This window comes from Notolepis coatsorum, assembly GCF_963971535.1.
Source record: "Notolepis coatsorum genome assembly, chromosome: 4".
In the NCBI taxonomy this organism is placed as follows: Eukaryota; Metazoa; Chordata; class Actinopteri; order Aulopiformes; family Paralepididae; genus Notolepis; species Notolepis coatsorum.
Genome location: NC_140168.1, coordinates 97,574,204 through 97,594,028, shown reverse-complemented (window position 1 = coordinate 97,594,028; position 19,825 = coordinate 97,574,204). Strand labels below are relative to the sequence as shown.

The window sequence follows — 19,825 nt, the reverse complement described above, 5'->3', positions numbered from 1 at the left end:
TAGGCTGCATGAGTTTGAATGAGCGAAGAGTGTCTGTGTGTCTGTGTGTGTGTCTGCGTGCCCAGCAGTTGTACCGTCAGTGGGTACCATGTTTGGAGGCAGCAGCAGCTGGCAGCTCCGGCAGGAACGGAATGTCTCAGTATGTGTTAGCGGAGCCGGCTCTTCGTATTTCAGGAAGCGGATGCAGTTTCCTGGGCAGCGGGCCTGAGCGGGGCCGCGGCTCTGCGACTGGCCCCCGTGGCCGGCGTCTGAGCGTTTACCCAGGAGAGAGCTGCCAACTCTGCAGCGAGCGTCGTTGAGGGAGACGGCGATTCGGTCTAGGCCGGGTGAAAGACAGGAGGCTGTGTAGTCTGGTCGTCACATCGGCATGATGTGATTGGAGGATCACAGTTGTTGTGATTGGAGGATCAAGAAAATAGGGCGGGGTTTCTGTTTGGACTGATTTGCGCACAGCTGGCTGGAGCGCCTCCCACAACTCAACCGTGATTTGTCAAAGCAATTGTCTTTCACCAGAAACCTTCCGCTTAATATATATTATAATATATAATAAAGAAGGCTATGCAACACTTGTATCTTCTGAGAAAGGTTAATAGTAGGGATGCACGATAATTATCGGGCTGATAATTATCGGGCCGATAATTATCGGGCCGATATCAGCAATTATGACATCATCTCGATAAACCCGATAACGTTATTGATAGCTCCGATAATATATAATACATTTTTTGGTTAAAAGAAATCCGGTGTGGGTGGATTTGGATGAAGGGCGCTTGTTTTTATTATAGCCTCCTCCCGTTTTGCCAGTACTGTGGTACGACAGATAGCGTGTGGTTTAGGAACAGGGAGTTTTTCACAAATCCAGCGCTCCCTTTCTTGGCTGTGACGTAGTCATGTTACATTCGGAGGCAGACAGTCGATCTGCCAATTACGTCCCACCGCTTGCACCCACCTCTTCTTCTTACCACCAATCAGAAGCTCTCGTTCGTTTATTTACCTCCGGATTGTCAGCCATTACTCTACTCGGAGCTCAGGCTAATAACGTTAGCTCCCCGCCAGCCACATTGACAAGTACCAGCGCTTATACATTACTGGCAAATGTCTTGTTGCACTTGTGGCAATGAGCGTTGTCAGCATTGACTTTAGTAAAATAGACCCAGACTTTTGAACGTTTCGTTCTGTCCGCCATGATAACAGAGCTGTCTGTACTCGGCAGCACCCGTGTGTGTGTGTGTGTGTGTGTGTGTGTGTGTGTGTGTGAGCACAGCCCGCTCCTCACGCAGGCAGAGACACCGAGGCAGGAGAGATATAGAAAACGGCCAACAACATTAGTTTGCGACGTTTAAATTCCTCAAAAAAGAAAAAACATAATTTCTCGAGTACCGTTAGCAGTACCGATGACGTCGGAGCTTATAAATACAAAAAAAAAAAGATTTGATCAAAAAATAAAAAAAAATATATATATATACATTAAAAAAAAATTATAATACAATAAATATCGGCTTGAGGAGCATAAAGTTATCGGTATCTGTGTCAAAAAATCAATATCGTGCATCCCTAGTTAATAGTATTGCTGTAAGTAGGGATATTCTAGGGCGGGCTGGTATACAAAAGTCTTGTTGAAAGTGTTATATGCGGCTAAGTGGCGCAGTGGGCAAGGCGCTCGCCACTAATGCAGGAGATGCTGGGTTCGAGCCCAGCTCTCGGCATTGCTACCAGCTTGGCTGGTCGTTCATACTAACGCAATTGGCAGTGTTAGGGGTGGGAAGATGGAGGGTGGGGATCGGACGTTGTGGACAGCGACTCCTACAGGTCGGTTGGTGCGCCTGCGCAGCAGAATCAGGAAGCAACGGGGGCAGCGTGAGCCTCCCACGCGTTACTCCTCGCCACTGAGAGATCGCGCTGTGCAGGTGAAAAGATGCGACAGCTGCCTCCTCGTGTACCGGAGGGGACACGTGATGCAAGGCTTCGTCCACATTGCAGCCGGCCTGTGGGAGGCATGGCCTAACAACGTTCGAGACAGGGGAGGGTAGAATTGGACAATACGAAATTGGGATGGGAGAAAAATAGAAAATAGAACAAATTGGCAAGGATTGTTAACATGGCCAGTAAAGTTATAGGGAAACCACAAAAACGATGGTCTTGAGGTATATGGCAGGCAGCAACGAGAGACTATTAGGGCAAATCAAAACGACGACAGACCATTGATTCGACCTCTAGTCCCTTCATGAGGCATTTAAAATCATCCAGTGATACATAGTCGGAGAGTTTCAGGTCATTCTGTAACATGTTCCAAGCCGAGGGAGCCGAACGGATGACGTCTCGAACGTTAAAACAGTTTGTTGGAGGTGGAGCCGTCCAGATTATTTCATCAGGATTTGGTCGACCGACACATTTCTACGGAAACCCACTTCCTGAATTAGTTGAATTGAAAAGTAATTTGACCCCAGTTCCTTACAAAGGTTAACTAACTGAACCACTTCTGGGATCCAGGGGGTCGTGTCGTCACCGCGGCGTAGAGTTCAGTCAGCTGTTCCTGAGCCTGCTGGTCCTGGAACTGGGGTTCCTGTAAGTGCCTCCCAGCGGGGAGGCCGCCAGACCGTTTGTGTTTGGGGTGAGATGGGGTGTTTGGCCTCAGACACCAGACAGCTGGACGTTCTCAGTTGCAGGGTGTGGTTTCGCCGGTGATGCCGCGCTGACCGTTCCGAGGCAGGGCGGTTGCCAGTTCCCATACCGGACTGTCAGGAGTGGTATTAAAAAATATATATAATAATAACAATAATATAGTCTGTGCACGCCTCGCATATCTGCATGTAACTCGAGAACTGCTGAACGGATTTTGTTGCGGCAATCGACAGGCAACAGATGGGGCTTTAATTCGATATATATATTGTATTAAAAAATATGCACGCCTGAGCCGCTAGAGGTTGCCAGTGGCGTGTCGCGCCGGTGGGCAAATAGTCCTCAAGAGGACCCGGTATCGGATCTTAACTTAGCTGACCCCCCCCCCCCCCCCCCCCGCCCCCACTCATGCAGTGTTTTCCAATCATCAACATGAGATGCCGTTATCTAAATTCCCTGGCTCCCTGCGCTGTCTCACCCTCAAGTCTTTGAACACACAGACAGACACACACTGCACTCGCTGACACTTCTGCGGAATCTGTCAGGGTTAGCGGAGGACGGAGAGAGAGAGGGCAGAGAGATAGAGAGAGGGAGGTGATAGATATAGAGGGGAGAGAGATAGAGAGGGAGGGGAGATAGAGAGGGAGAGACAGACAGTGGAGAGACAGAGAGAGGGGCAAGAGAGAGTGAGGGAGGGGAGATAGATATAGAGGGGAGAGAGAGAGAGGGGAGAGATAGAGAGAGGGGGGGGGAGAGAGCGATAGAGAGGTGAGAGATGGAGAGACGGAGACTATTTAAAATAGTCATGAACATTTATCAATATTGCCACCATGTGCTGCTACAAACTATGCTGATATGGCTGAACACATAATGCTGGAAACAATGTTCAGACTCATGTATTCATGTGTTTCTGTCCAGAAGCCCAGTACTTATTGTTTTTGGATCTGCGTACTTGTGTGTGTGTGCAGGGCTTGACATTAAGGCTTGTCCTATTGTCCGGGACAAGTAAAAAAAATGGTTGGACGAGCATAATACAATTTAACTTGTCCGACTGGACAAGTAAAAAAAAAGAAAAAAAAAATATATATATATATATATATATATATATATATATATATATATTCCCCAAAACGAATAGTAACGCTATTCCATCTGATTAGAAAATGCCTGTCTCACAGTGTCACACTGGAAACTCAATCTCTGTACTGTACGTCAATATTACTTGTCCCGGACAAACGGCGAGCGTCTTCTGAGTGCTCGCTTAGTTGACACTGACAGTGGCACGAGACCCGCGAAAATATCAGAATGTTTAATAAAATGATGATGATGACAGGGTGCCTCTCCATGACACTTGGTAGGAGCGGTCTTGGAGACAGGATGACGGCCATGCAGAGCCTACATCTCCCACTCCTGTTGGGGATGAGAGCAGGGTCCGATGGTTGACCGTGTCCAAGGGTCCAGGAGAATCGGGACAGAGGAGAGAGGCCTTTCACTCTTGCCAAGTGAAGATTCTCTGACTGCTATGAGGGCCGTCTCTGTGGAGTTTCATTGAGCTGTAATTAACACAACACAAGGATTCAAGGTCCCCAATGACATCATCAGTGGTCATATTCAAACTTATTTTCTGTCAATAATACCTGTCAAACTAAATTAATGTGCAAAAAAAAGTTGAACCCCGGAACCCCTTTGCGTGCCAACACCCACTTCAATGATAGAGCTCTCATATTTGCGAACGCATAAACTATATCTTAAATTATGGCTATGTGTCTAATCTGCCCGTTGCTTATCAATGACTTGTTTGCAGTCAACATTGTCGAAACGGATTGTTTTTTAATCTGTTCATTTCCGTTTGATACCATTTTGAAAAACGCTCGTTTCTTGAAAGTTTCAGAATTTCAGAAGATTCTGTGATAATTGCCCTTTACTGGAATACACAAACCGTGTTGTAATCTTTCGGCCTATTTATGAATCGTTTTCAAATAAACGCTAGATTATCGATAGTATATGTGTACTTATGCACGCTATAGAAGCGGGCTGAAAAATCGATTATCCATTTCCTGATCAGCACACACACACACACACACATAGGGCCCACGTTGATATATCTGTGAAAAAAGCTCTGATTATCCCAAGACTGGTAAAATAGATTCCTTACCTCAGATCAGATGTTCTCTAAAAAGATTATTCCAATTCCTGATCGCCATTCCAAATATCGATCGCGTTTATTGATCCAACGCTGGGTACTGGAAACACACATTATCAGCTGTTCTTGGGCTCTGCGATGACTTCGATCGTCTCGGGTTACTTGTCTGACAAGTAAAATGAGGAAGCAGGACTTTTTTTTCTCCATGCGTTTCATTCAATCCAATCCAAAGGGGTGCAGTACCATCCGGAGAGACGATAGGGGGCGGTATTTTCCCAATGGAGCTCAGAGAGTTCCAGTGGTAACGTGAGGCTAGATTGATGAAATATGAATGGAAATCACTAATAAAAAACGATCTCTCGTCTCTCTGGCACTCAACGGTTGGCATGAACTAACGAGAAATCTCGTCATTGGCACTCAAAGTGTTAAGTTTGGAGCTAAATCTACCCCCTTTGCTTTGCCACTGAGCTGCCATGACATCATGGCCTCAATATCTCTACTTTCATTCATATACCAATAGAGAAGTAGCCCACTAGAGCCCTTTAAAGACAGCTAATCAAACAGTGGGATATTGGCAACATAAACGCTGATACCAATATATCGGTGATAAGCGATCGGTCAGGCTCTAGCAAAAGACATCATGAGAATACTCATGTTTGAGAATGGTGGTTGTTGGTTGGAATCCCTGAACTGGTTGGGGGAAACTAGAAGCACTCTCCTCTCCCTCATTAACTACAGTCAGTAATGTGTTTGTTGGTCTGGTTAAGAATGTGTTCTTAGTAAGCTTGCCTGGTTAACCCTTTCACTACCACACTACAGAAGGTTAACCTTTCGTAGTGTGGTAGTGAAAGGGTTAACCTGCACTAGTGTGGTTGTGAAAGGGTTAACACTTTGTCAGGTGGCAGTGAAAGGGTTAACCTTCTGTATTGTCACAGTGAAAGGGTTAACCCTTTCGTAGTGTGGTTAGTGAAAGGGTTAATTAAGGATTAGAAGATTTCTCATTCTCTCTTCTCTTTGCTCTCCTGTGTCTCCTCTCTCTCCTCCATCTCCCCCTCCTCTCTCTGCTCTCTCTCCTCCATCTCCTCTCCTCCATCTCCCCCTCCTCTCTGCTCTCTCTCCTCCATCTCCTATCTCCTCTCCTCCGTCTCCTCTTTCCTCCCTCTCCTCTCTCCTATCTCCTCTCCTCCCTCCTTTTTCTCTGCTCTCCTCTCTCCTCCATCTCCTCCTCCTCTCTCATTCTCCCTCTCTTCTCTCTCCCCCCTCTCCCTCCCCTCTCTCCTCTCCTTCCTCTCTATCCCCCTCTCCTCTTTCTCTGCTCCCTCTCTATCCCCCTCTCCTCTTTCTCTGCTCTCCTCTCTCCATCTCCTCCCTCTCCTCTTTCCCCCCCTTCTCCCTCTCCTCCCTCTCCTCTCTCCTCTCTCCTCCCTCTCCTCTCTCTCTCCCCCCTCCTCTCTCTCTCTCCTCCCTCAGTGATGTGCTGGCTCTGCCCATCTTCAAGCAGGAGGACTCCAGCCTTCCTCCTGACGTCGAGACCAAAAACTCCCCATTCCAGTATGTACTGTGTGCTGCTACCTCGCCTGCCGTCAAGCTGCACGACGAGACCCTCACATACCTGAACCAAGGTGGGACACACACCCTAATACACACCCTAATACACACCCTAGAGGAGGCACACACCCTAATACACATCCTAATACACACCCTAGAGGAGGCACACACCCTAATACACACCCTAATACACACCCTAGAGGAGGCACACACCCTAATACACACTCTAGAGGAGGGACACACACCCTAATACACACCCTAGAGGAGGGACACACCCTAATACACACCCTAGAGGAGGCACACACCCTAATACACACCCTAGAGGAGGCACACACCCTAGAGGAGGGACACACCCTAATACACACCCTAGAGGAGGCACACACACCCTAATACACACCCTAGAGGAGGCACACACACCCTAATACACACCCTAGAGGAGGCACACACCCTAATACACACCCTAGAGGAGGGACACACCCTAATACACACCCTAGAGGAGGCACACACCCTAATACACACCCTAGAGGAGGCACACACCCTAGAGGAGGGACACACCCTAATACACACCCTAGAGGAGGCACACACACCCTAATACACACCCTAGAGGAGGCACACACACCCTAATACACACCCTAGAGGAGGCACACACCCTAATACACACTCTAGAGGAGGCACACACACCCTAATACACACCCTAGAGGAGGCACACACCCTAATACACACCCTAGAGGAGGCACACACCCTAATACACACCCTAGAGGAGGGACACACCCTAATACACACCCTAGAGGAGGCACACACCCTAATACACACCCTAGAGGAGGCACACACCCTAATACACACCCTAGAGGAGGGACACACCCTAATACACACCCTAGAGGAGGCACACACACCCTAATACACACCCTAGAGGAGGCACACACACCCTAATACACACCCTAGAGGAGGCACACACCCTAATACACACTCTAGAGGAGGCACACACACCCTAATACACACCCTAGAGGAGGCACACACCCTAATACACACCCTAGAGGAGGGACACACCCTAATACACACCCTAGAGGAGGCACACACCCTAATACACACCCTAATACACACCCTAGAGGAGGCACACACCCTAATACACACCCTAATACACACCCTAATACACACCCTAGAGGAGGCACACACCCTAATACACACCCTAGAGGAGGCACACACCCTAATGCACACCCTAGAGGAGGGACACACACCCTAATACACACCCTAGAGGACGCACACACCCTAATACACACCCTAGAGGAGGCACACACCCTAATACACACTCTAGAGGAGGCACACACCCTAATACACACCCTAGAGGACGCACACACCCTAATACACACTCTAGAGGAGGGACACACTCTAATACACACCCTAGAGGAGGGACACACCCTAATACACACCCTAATACACACCCTAGAGGAGGCACACACCCTAATACACACCCTAGAGGAGGCACACACCCTAATACACACCCTAGAGGAGGCACACACCCTAATACACACCCTAATACACACTCTAGAGGCACACACCCTAATACACACCCTAGAGGAGGGACACACCCTAATACACACCTAATACACACCTAATACACACCCTAGAGGAGGCACACACACCCTAATACACACCCTAGAGGAGGGACACACCCTAATACACACCCTAGAGGACGCACACACCCTAATACACACCCTAGAGGAGGCACACACCCTAATACACACCCTAATACACACCCTAGAGGAGGCACACACCCTAATACACACCCTAGAGGAGGGACACACCCTAATACACACCCTAGAGGAGGTACACACACCCTAATACACACCCTAGAGGAGGGACACACCCTAATACACACCCTAGAGGAGGCACACACCCTAATACACACCCTAGAGGAGGTACACACACCCTAATACACACTCTAGAGGAGGCACACACCCTAATACACACCCTAGAGGAGGCACACACCCTAATACACACCCTAGAGGAGGGACACACCCTAATACACACCCTAATACACACTCTAGAGGAGGCACACACACCCTAATACACACCCTAGAGGAGGCACACACCCTAATACACACCCTAGAGGAGGCACACACCCTAATACACACCCTAGAGGAGGCACACACCCTAATACACACCCTAGAGGAGGCACACACCCTAATACACACCCTAGAGGAGGCACACACCCTAATACACACCCTAGAGGAGGCACACACCCTAATACACACCCTAATACACACCCTAGAGGAGGCACACACCCTAATACACACCCTAGAGGAGGGACACACCCTAATACACACCCTAATACACACCCTAGAGCATAGGTGTCAAACTCATGGCCCGCGGGCCAAATGTGGCCCGCCACGTCATTTGATGTGGCCCCCAAGAGCTCTGGTTAAAAAAAAAATATATATATATATATATATATATATATTTTTTTTTTTTTTTTTTATTATATAAATATTGATCTTGGGTTAAAAAATTGCGGCGTTAAAAGAATTGTGGGTTAATGCGTTAATAAAGCTTTAACTTTGACAGCCTTAGGCCCTGTCCACACGAGCGTTTGGATTTAATATGACCGAAGTAGAAAAAAATAAAACTCCGTCCACACAGGTGAACACAGGTGAACAACCGTGTATAACTGCGTACCCACGGCACCAGCAACCGTTACATGTAGTACAATGCCAAAACAGTAGGCGGCGATGTTGTTCAGACATGAAGGCCATTTCAACCAATCAGAAAAGGCTGAACGCTCACTAAACTTCCTGTTACTTTAGAAACACAGCTGGACCCTATTGCAGGGCTGTACGTTAACTTTTTTTGCACATAGCACTGGTGCTACAGAGGTTGATAGTTTTGTAGCACAGGCCAAAATCTTGTAGCACGAGTATAAAACGTCTCTAAAATCTCTAAAAACAACCACAAGTAGTGCAGTTCATTACTTAAATAGGTATGTGACTGGCAAGGGACATGAATCTTGCATACAGGGCACACAAAATCCAAACTTTAACAAGAAATGCTTTTAGACAAATTCTTTCTTTATTTGCCCATAATGTAAAACAAAAAGAACAAGGACATAACCATATAACCGATATGAAGCAGTCCGAGACCAGGCAGCGCTGGTGTGGACTCAGATTACAGGGAAAGCTAGAAACCAACCTAGAAACACCTAGAAACCAACATAACAAATAGATATAATGCATACAAACACCTGTACATATTTGTGGAACCAAATAAATAAATGTATTATTATTATTATTATTATTATTATTATTATTATTATTATTATTATTATTATTATTATAATTATTCGTGTGTGTGTGTGTGCGTGCGTGTGTGTGTGTGTGTGCACTGCACACGTGTCACAGTTCCAGCATCATGTCTGCTGGCCACTTTTTCAGATCCACACACACACACACACACACACACACACACACACACACACACTATTGCATTAATCAGAACTAAGTACAAGGAACTCTGCATGAATGAAAAGGGCTTTATAAATAAAATGAATTATTATTATTATTACCTTATTTGCATATTGTCTCGTTATTAGATAGATAGATAGATTGATTGATAGATAATTAATACTTTATTGATCCCGGAGGGGAATTTAAGTAGCCATACGATGGAGTTCTTTTTACAGAGTAAAATTAGCGGCTTAAATTTAGTGAACAGCATTTCTTCCTTGGCGATGCAATATGCCACATTCATCTTAAACTTTACCTCACGGAGATCAGCATCATCCGCTCTGGTCGTCTGTTTACTCAGCGAGTGCAAGAGGGTGCGGGAGTAGGATTTTGCAGAACACCGGCCCGCGCTCAGGAGTTTGTTTAGCGTTGAAGGCATCCCGGGCAAGAATGTGTCGATGGGACGTATTGTGTTTATTAATGTTATCCCTTTTTAGGATATTGTTACCCGCGAGTCAAGGGATTCTCTGATCGGATCTTTTCCGGAGTCTCCCGGCACCAGTGACAGAATAATAATAGCTGTGCTTCCTCATTAAAAAATATCCACGGAAAATCATTTTCCCACTCTGCGTTATATCTGTACATCTTGTTAATCTTCTCCTTTTGTCTCGTTTCTATTAACGGTGGTCCCTCTTGGGCTCGTTTGGGGTTTTGATCTTGTACTTCTTTTGTTGGATTTAATACCTTAAAAAAGCGCTTCATCTTGTCGAAGTCACCCAGTCAGTGTACATTGAGCTCGCAACTTAGTCGCGGGGATATTGTTCGCTAGGGATTATGGGATTTGGTGTTTGATTATGGACTCTACGCGAGACGGGACATTGTTTTTAATCGCACGAGACTACAAGTACCAAGTGGATAGCGTGGCGCTGTGGTCCATTCAATTTACCGTCACACTTTATTTTTTTTTGCTTGCTCCACGGGCCATCGCACCAGTGCTACTGAAGTCAATTCATTCATCGCACAGACTGACGTCAGTGTCGCACGTGCGACATATATGTCGCAATGTACAGGCCTGCCCTATTGATCATTTTGCCAACGGAACATATATTTTCAGCAAAGAAAGAAACTGCAATTAACAAACGGATACATTCACTGTGTGTTCTGCCTCTCATTTTGTTGATGAAACAAAACCATCAGCAACACAATTTACCACCAACAGCGGATAGTTTAGTCCCACAAAAGACAGCCGGTGTTGTTAGCTACATGCTAATGTGAATGGCTATATCCATGTATAGTATATAGCTTAAATGCTAACGTAATGTGGTAACGTTACCTATATGAAATGGATGTAAACGTTATTTAACAGATTGCAGAATGGGTACAATACGGCTCAATACAAACAATTGTTAAGGGGATGCAGTCTGGACTGGGTTCCTTATAACAATAACTTGACAACACATGAGTTTAGTTTAGCTGCAGCTACATGTTTACTCTCAGCGTCAGGTCAGGAATGCGACAAGACATCAGTCGATCACAACACTCTTCAACACAGACGATACGTTTTGAACAAAAGTTTGTTACAATCATTTTCATATAACGCTACTTGGGACAGCTCTGCTGTAAACACTGGTGTAGCTGGCTCTGCTATAATCTCTCTACCCCGTGGTCTGCCGTGAACATGGGAAATAATTGCGACAGCGCTGCTGTAAACACTGGGAATAACCTCGGTTGCTATGCCCACATGCAACTGCAAAACCGCAAAACTTCACCCTGGCCACCGGTTTTAAAGACCGCGGTTGCAGTGTAGCAAATCCCCGGTTGTGTGTGGCCGAACAGTGCAACTGCGCACATACAATCATGGTTATATTAAAACCAGCGCTCGTGTGTATGGGGCCTTAGTTATTACACATTCTTACACATACATGTATATTGAACATCTGAGGTATTGATGAAGTAACAAAGGAAAAAAGTCAAAAGTACTTACTCCTCAGACATTCTTTGACAATTTTACAGCCCAAAATACAAAAAAGATCCAGGAGGAATAGGTAACAGAGGGTTGAAGAAATATTGTCTGAACTGTCAGATGCAAACTGGCTGTGTGACATAACCGAGCATCTCGCTCAATTGAATAAGAAGCTGTAGGGACGCAAACAAGTCCCACCCAAAACTTGACCAATATAGTTGTGAACTGAGACGACCCTTATTTTGTTATTTTACATGTATGTTGAACATCTGAGGTATTGATGAAGTAACAAAGGAAAAAAGTCAAAAGTACTTACTCCTCAGACATTCTTTGACAATTTTACAGCCCAAAATACAAAAAAGATCCAGGAGGAATAGGTAACAGAGGGTTGAAGAAATATTGTCTGAACTGTCAGATGCAAACTGGCTCTGTGACATAACCGAGCATCTCGCTCAATTGAATAAGAAGCTGTAGGGACGCAAACAAGTCCCACCCAAAACTTGACCAATATAGTTGTGAACTGAGACGACCCTTATTTTGTTATTTTTGAGTACAGTTACAGTTGTGTGTGCATGCAGACACATAATAGCAATTTCATTACGAATTGAAAATGGGGGACCCTGATGTAAACAAGTCGAAAGTCTTTCTCTGGTCTGCAACCCCTTAACAATTGTGTGTATTGAGCTGTACTGTACTGTACCCATTCTGCAATCTGTTAATTAAAGTTAATTAAACAATCTTCCATTAGTTGGATGTATGCAAGGTTGTGTGCAGCCATTTGTTTTTGTAACATCTGCTACATCTGTCCCACGTGTTCTTTGCAGCTCACAGTTGTTAGTTCTGCCCCTCTTGACTGTGACAAAAAGGTTTTGAACAAACTTAATGTCATAGCTTGTATTTGATGATATTCTTCTTTGTTATTTACTTGAATGGTTTGATCATTGATTGATGGAGTAATATGGGGTTCTGATAAACTGAAATTATTTGTTAAAATAACATAAGCTAACATATATTTTTACATCTATGCAAATGCATATGCAATATGTATAACTTGAATAAGTAATAAATACAGAAACAACATGTTTAACAATATGTAAATGAGTAGCTACATTTATTTTACATTACATTAACATTTATACGGTCTTTGGCCCTTTGAGGGCAACCATAATGCTGATGTGGCCCTCTGTGGAAATTTGTTTGACACCCCTGCCCTAGAGGAGGGGGACACACCCTAATACACACCCTAGAGGAGGCACACACCCTAATACACACACACCTGTCCCTAATACACACCCTAGAGGAGGCACACACACCCTAATACACACACACCTGTCCCTAATACACACCCTAGAGGAGGTACACACACCCTAATACACACACACCTGTCCCTAATACACACCCTAGAGGAGGTACACACACCCGAATACACACCCTAATACACACCCTAGAGGAGGCACACACCCTAATACACACACACCCGTCCCTAATACACACCCTAGAGGAGGCACACACACCCTAATACACACACACCCGTCCCTAATACACACCCTAGAGGAGGCACACACCCTAATACACACCCTAATACACACCCTAGAGGAGGCACACACCCTAATACACACCCTAATACACACCCTAGAGGAGGCACACACCCTAATACACACCCTAATACACACCCTAGAGGAGGCACACACCCTAATACACACCCTAGAGGAGGCACACACACCCTAATACACACCCTAATACACACACCCTAATACACACCCTAATACACACCCTAATACACACACACCCTAATACACACCCTAATACATACCCTAATACACACACGCACCCTAATACACACCCTAGAGGAGGCACACACACCCTAATAGACACCCTAATACACACACACCCTAATACACACAAGTGTTGTCACGATACTGGAATTTCGAACTTCGATACGATACCTTGAAAAGTATCGATATTCGATACCATTTTCGATACCACAGGGAAAAAGGTTGAATCTTAAAATGTAAAGAAATAATAATAATAATAATATTTTTTTAAATAAATTTTGCTTTTGTTGCTGGTTGATTCTCCTCAGCTTCTCTCTGGTACTATAAGAGAAGATAAATATAACACTTTTAAAATAGGGGTGCACCGATATATCGGTCAGGTATCAGTATCGGCCGATAAGTGCCTTGTTGACTGCCATTGGCCTATCGGCCGATGAGCTCAAATGTGCCGATGGCAGTAGCCGATAAATATCCATCAATTTGTGTCGCGTCAATCTGGTCCACACCACGTTCAAACTTTGAAAAAAGTTTCAGTCAAGCGACCTGCACAACGCCGCCCCCACACACACACGCTACTGCATCAAAGTTACTACTTATGATTAACAAAGGCATTCGTTTTGTGGCATTAACGTTATATAGTTACACGTTCAATAACATCACCGTATTTACCGGACCATAGCAAGGCAAGCATTACTCAATTCATATCTCAGTTCCTTCCTTTGCTCAGAGCGTGCTGAGTTGTGCCCATTCTGCGGTCTGTTAAACTTTAGTTTTCAATCAGACAAGTGTATAGAACGAAGGGCTTTTATTATAACATTCGTTGCAGTAAAATCATTATGCCTCGTTTAGTACTCCTGTGGAGCGCTGGTAGTCCACTCGTGGCCGGCGGTGAGCTAACGTTATTAGCTTTGTTGTTGATCTCGTGAAAATCAATGGCGGACATCCAGGAAGTAAAAAACGAATACGCGCTTGCCGATTGGTGGTAACAGCAGAGGCGGGTGCAAGCGTTGTGACGTAATTGGCAGAATCGAAATTGTTCTGTTGCATTGCTTTGGTTGAGAGCTCTGGTTGAGACGATAGTATCCAGCTGCAGCCCGGCAGACCATACTGGGAGAGAGATAGTGCTACATGGCATGGTGGAATTAATACCATAAACATATTTCTTGATGTTTCCTTTTTTTAAGTAAGTAAAGAGGCCTATGTTCATATCGGTGAGCACAATTTGTAACACAAAAAGAGAGACGTGTAGCCTATTTATTTAATATTTTATTTATTCATTTAATTATTATTATTTTATTTATTGCCATGGCTAAAATAATAGTCAAGCATAGGGCTAAAACATTTTCATAAACAATAATATAATTTTTTGTTATTTAGTTATAATAAGGGCTTTTCTATGCATTTGTCTGATTGATTGATTGAAAGCTTTATTGACAGATGGGTACAATACAGTACAGCTCAGTGGACTGGAGCAGTGGTTCCCAAAGTCGGGGTCGCGACCCAAAGGTGGGCCGCGAGCAGCCACGGGAGGGCCGCGAGATGATTAAAAAAAAAAAAAACCCGAAGCAACAATAGTATTTTAATGAGGCTATTATTATTATCATTATTATTTTGCAACAAGTTAGCCCTCATAAATAGCACATATAAATAAAGTGTGTGTGTGGACTACTGTACTATTACAGGTATTGAAATGAACAATGCAACTTCCTTATACAAAAAAAGAAATATATATGGATTCTTAATAGGACTAGTTGTTAAAGATCCCTAATTAGGACACACCTTAATACACACCCTAGAGGAGGGACACACACCTAATACACACCCTAATACACACCCTAGAGGAGGGACACACCCTAATACACACCCTAGAGGAGGGACACACCCTAATACACACCCTAGAGGAGGTACACACACCCTAATACACACCCTAGAGGAGGCACACACACCCTAATACACACCTCATCATCAAGGACTCCAGCCACCCGAACAACTGCCTCTTTGAACTACTGCGTTCAGGCAAGCGATACCGGAGGCGAGCACAGAAAGACTCAGAAGAAGCTTCTATCCCCAGGCCATCAGGCTGCTCAACGAACAATAAACACTATGCAACAACCATCAAATGCACACAGCACACACACCCACACGCACACACTCACTTTAAACAAACAACACACTGCAGCACCCACTCTACACACTTTAGAACACCTAAACACACTTTACACTTTATATTTATTGGTAAAGGATTTGCACTACAACTCGTACACCTTACTGTAAATTGTACCTAAATTGTACCTCATCCCATTTCTGCTCTGCACTATATAGTATTGTATATTAGTACATTGCATAGAATATTGTATATTGTATGGTAACTCAGTTACTTCCATTCTGCATCGAACATTGTACATATGTCTATACTGAACACTGTGACCTTTTGTACTTCTATTTTACATGCTATACTATTTTATTTCATACTATCTTGTCTAGCACAGTCTCTGGAGCGTAACAGTAAGAAGCATTTTGTATAAAAGTATTCTGTACTTCTTTATGACAACTATTAAAGAAACTTGAAACTTGAACTTGAAACCTAATACACACCCTAGAGGAGGGACACACACCCTAATACACACCCTAGAGGAGGGACACACACCCTAATACACACCCTAGAGGAGGGACACACACCCTAATACACACCCTAGAGGAGGGACACACACCCTAATACACACCCTAGAGGAGGGACACACACCCTAATACACACCCTAGAGGAGGCACACACCCTAGAGGAGGTACACACACCCTAATACACACCCTAGAGGAGGGACACACACCCTAATACACACCCTAGAGGAGGTACACACACCCTAATACACACCCTAGAGGAGGGACACACACCCTAATACACACCCTAGAGGAGGTACACACACCCTAATACACACCCTAGAGGAGGGACACACACCCTAATACACACCCTAGAGGAGGTACACACACCCTAATACACACCCTAGAGGAGGCACACACCCTAATACACACCCTAGAGGAGGCACACACCCTAATACACACCCTAGAGGAGGGACACACCCTAATACACACCCTAGAGGAGGCACACACCCTAATACACACCCTAATACACACCCTAGAGGAGGGACACACCCTAATACACACCCTAATACACACCCTAATACACACCCTAGAGGAGGGACACACCCTAATACACACCCTAATACACACCCTAGAGGAGGGACACACACCCTAGAGGAGGGACACACACCCTAGAGGAGGGACACACCCGGTATCGGCCGATTGTGTTAGTTGAACAATCGGTATCGGTGGCAAATTTTCATATCGGTGCATCCCTATTTTAAAACCCTTTGTTTATCTTTAGAACACACATTTAAAAATAACTGTTCATCTCACTTCAATCATTTTTATTGCAGAACATGGTATTTTCTCAAGCAGACAGATGTCAACACTGTAATCTGTGTTGCATGTACCTGACAAACTGAACTGTTTGTATAACAGTCATATTCCAACTTAACTGAATGCACATGTGTGTGTGTGGACTACTGTACTATTACAGGTATTGAAATTAACAATGCAACGTCCTTATAAAAAAGAAAATATATATGAATAATTAAATATCGATATTTTGGGAAATGAGTATTGAAACCGTTTTAAATATTCAGAATCGATATGCATCGATTTTTTTTATATTTTTGACAACACTAATACACACCCTAATACACACACACACCCTAATACACACCCTAGAGGAGGACACACACACCCTAATACACACCTAATACACACCCTAATACACACCCTAGAGGAGGGACACACCCTAATACACACCCTAGAGGAGGGACACACACCCTAATACACACCTAATACACACTCTAGAGGAGGTACACACACCCTAATACACACCTAATACACACCCTAGAGGAGGGACACACCCTAATACACACCCTAGAGGAGGGACACACCCTAATACACACCCTAGAGGAGGTACACACACCCTAATACACACCCTAGAGGAGGCACACACACCCTAATACACACCTCATCATCAAGGACTCCAGCCACCCGAACAACTGCCTCTTTGAACTACTGCGTTCAGGCAAGCGATACCGGAGGCGAGCACAGAAAGACTCAGAAGAAGCTTCTATCCCCAGGCCATCAGGCTGCTCAACGAACAATAAACACTATGCAACAACCATCAAATGCACACAGCACACACACCCACACGCACACACTCACTTTAAACAAACAACACACTGCAGCACCCACTCTACACACTTTAGAACACCTAAACACACTTTACACTTTATATTTATTGGTAAAGGATTTGCACTACAACTCGTACACCTTACTGTAAATTGTACCTAAATTGTACCTCATCCCATTTCTGCTCTGCACTATATAGTATTGTATATTAGTACATTGCATAGAATATTGTATATTGTATGGTAACTCAGTTACTTCCATTCTGCATCGAACATTGTACATATGTCTATACTGAACACTGTGACCTTTTGTACTTCTATTTTACATGCTATACTATTTTATTTCATACTATCTTGTCTAGCACAGTCTCTGGAGCGTAACAGTAAGAAGCATTTTGTATAAAAGTATTCTGTACTTCTTTATGACAACTATTAAAGAAACTTGAAACTTGAACTTGAAACCTAATACACACCCTAGAGGAGGGACACACACCCTAATACACACCCTAGAGGAGGGACACACACCCTAATACACACCCTAGAGGAGGGACACACACCCTAGAGGAGGGACACACACCCTAATACACACCCTAGAGGAGGCACACACCCTAGAGGAGGTACACACACCCTAATACACACCCTAGAGGAGGGACACACACCCTAATACACACCCTAGAGGAGGGACACACACCCTAATACACACCCTAGAGGAGGTACACACACCCTAATACACACCCTAGAGGAGGGACACACACCCTAATACACACCCTAGAGGAGGTACACACACCCTAATACACACCCTAGAGGAGGGACACACACCCTAATACACACCCTAGAGGAGGTACACACACCCTAATACACACCCTAGAGGAGGCACACACCCTAATACACACCCTAGAGGAGGCACACACCCTAATACACACCCTAGAGGAGGGACACACCCTAATACACACCCTAGAGGAGGCACACACCCTAATACACACCCTAATACACACCCTAGAGGAGGGACACACCCTAATACACACCCTAATACACACCCTAATACACACCCTAGAGGAGGGACACACCCTAATACACACCCTAATACACACCCTAGAGGAGGGACACACACCCTAGAGGAGGGACACACACCCTAGAGGAGGGACACACCCGGTATCGGCCGATTGTGTTAGTTGAACAATCGGTATCGGTGGCAAATTTTCATATCGGTGCATCCCTATTTTAAAACCCTTTGTTTATCTTTAGAACACACATTTAAAAATAACTGTTCATCTCACTTCAATCATTTTTATTGCAGAACATGGTATTTTCTCAAGCAGACAGATGTCAACACTGTAATCTGTGTTGCATGTACCTGACAAACTGAACTGTTTGTATAACAGTCATATTCCAACTTAACTGAATGCACATGTGTGTGTGTGGACTACTGTACTATTACAGGTATTGAAATGAACAATGCAACGTCCTTATAAAAAAGAAAATATATATGAATAATTAAATATCGATATTTTGGGAAATGAGTATTGAAACCGTTTTAAATATTCAGAATCGATATGCATCGATTTTTTGATATTTTTGTCAACACTAATACACACCCTAATACACACACACCCTAATACACACCCTAGAGGAGGACACACACCCTAATACACACCTAATACACACCCTAATACACACCTAATACACACCCTAATACACACACACCCTAATACACACCCTAGAGGAGGTACACACACCCTAATACACACCTAATACACACCCTAATACACACCTAATACACACCCTAATACACACACACCCTAATACACACCCTAGAGGAGGTACACACACCCTAATACACACCTAATACACACCCTAATACACACCCTAGAGGAGGGACACACCCTAATACACACCCTAGAGGAGGTACACACACCCTAATACACACCCTAGAGGAGTCACACACCCTAATACACACCCTAGAGGAGGGACACACCCTAATACACACCCTAGAGGAGGGACACACACCCTAATACACACCCTAGAGGAGGCACACACCCTAATACACACCCTAGAGGAGGGACACACACCCTAATACACACCCTAGAGGAGGGACACACACTAGATTCACACAATGTGAA

General features: G+C 44.6%; 1 protein-coding gene across 1 annotated transcript in view; it reads left to right on the top strand.

Annotated features, from left to right (window-relative positions):
* ubp1 (upstream binding protein 1) overlaps positions 1 to 19,825 on the top strand; it is a 100,960-nt gene that overhangs the window by 26,573 nt on the left and 54,562 nt on the right. Inside the window, exon 2 of the mRNA XM_084313079.1 lies at positions 6,233 to 6,384. Within this exon, the coding sequence (XP_084169205.1) occupies positions 6,233 to 6,384 (152 nt within the window). The remainder of the gene's footprint in view (positions 1 to 6,232; positions 6,385 to 19,825) is intronic.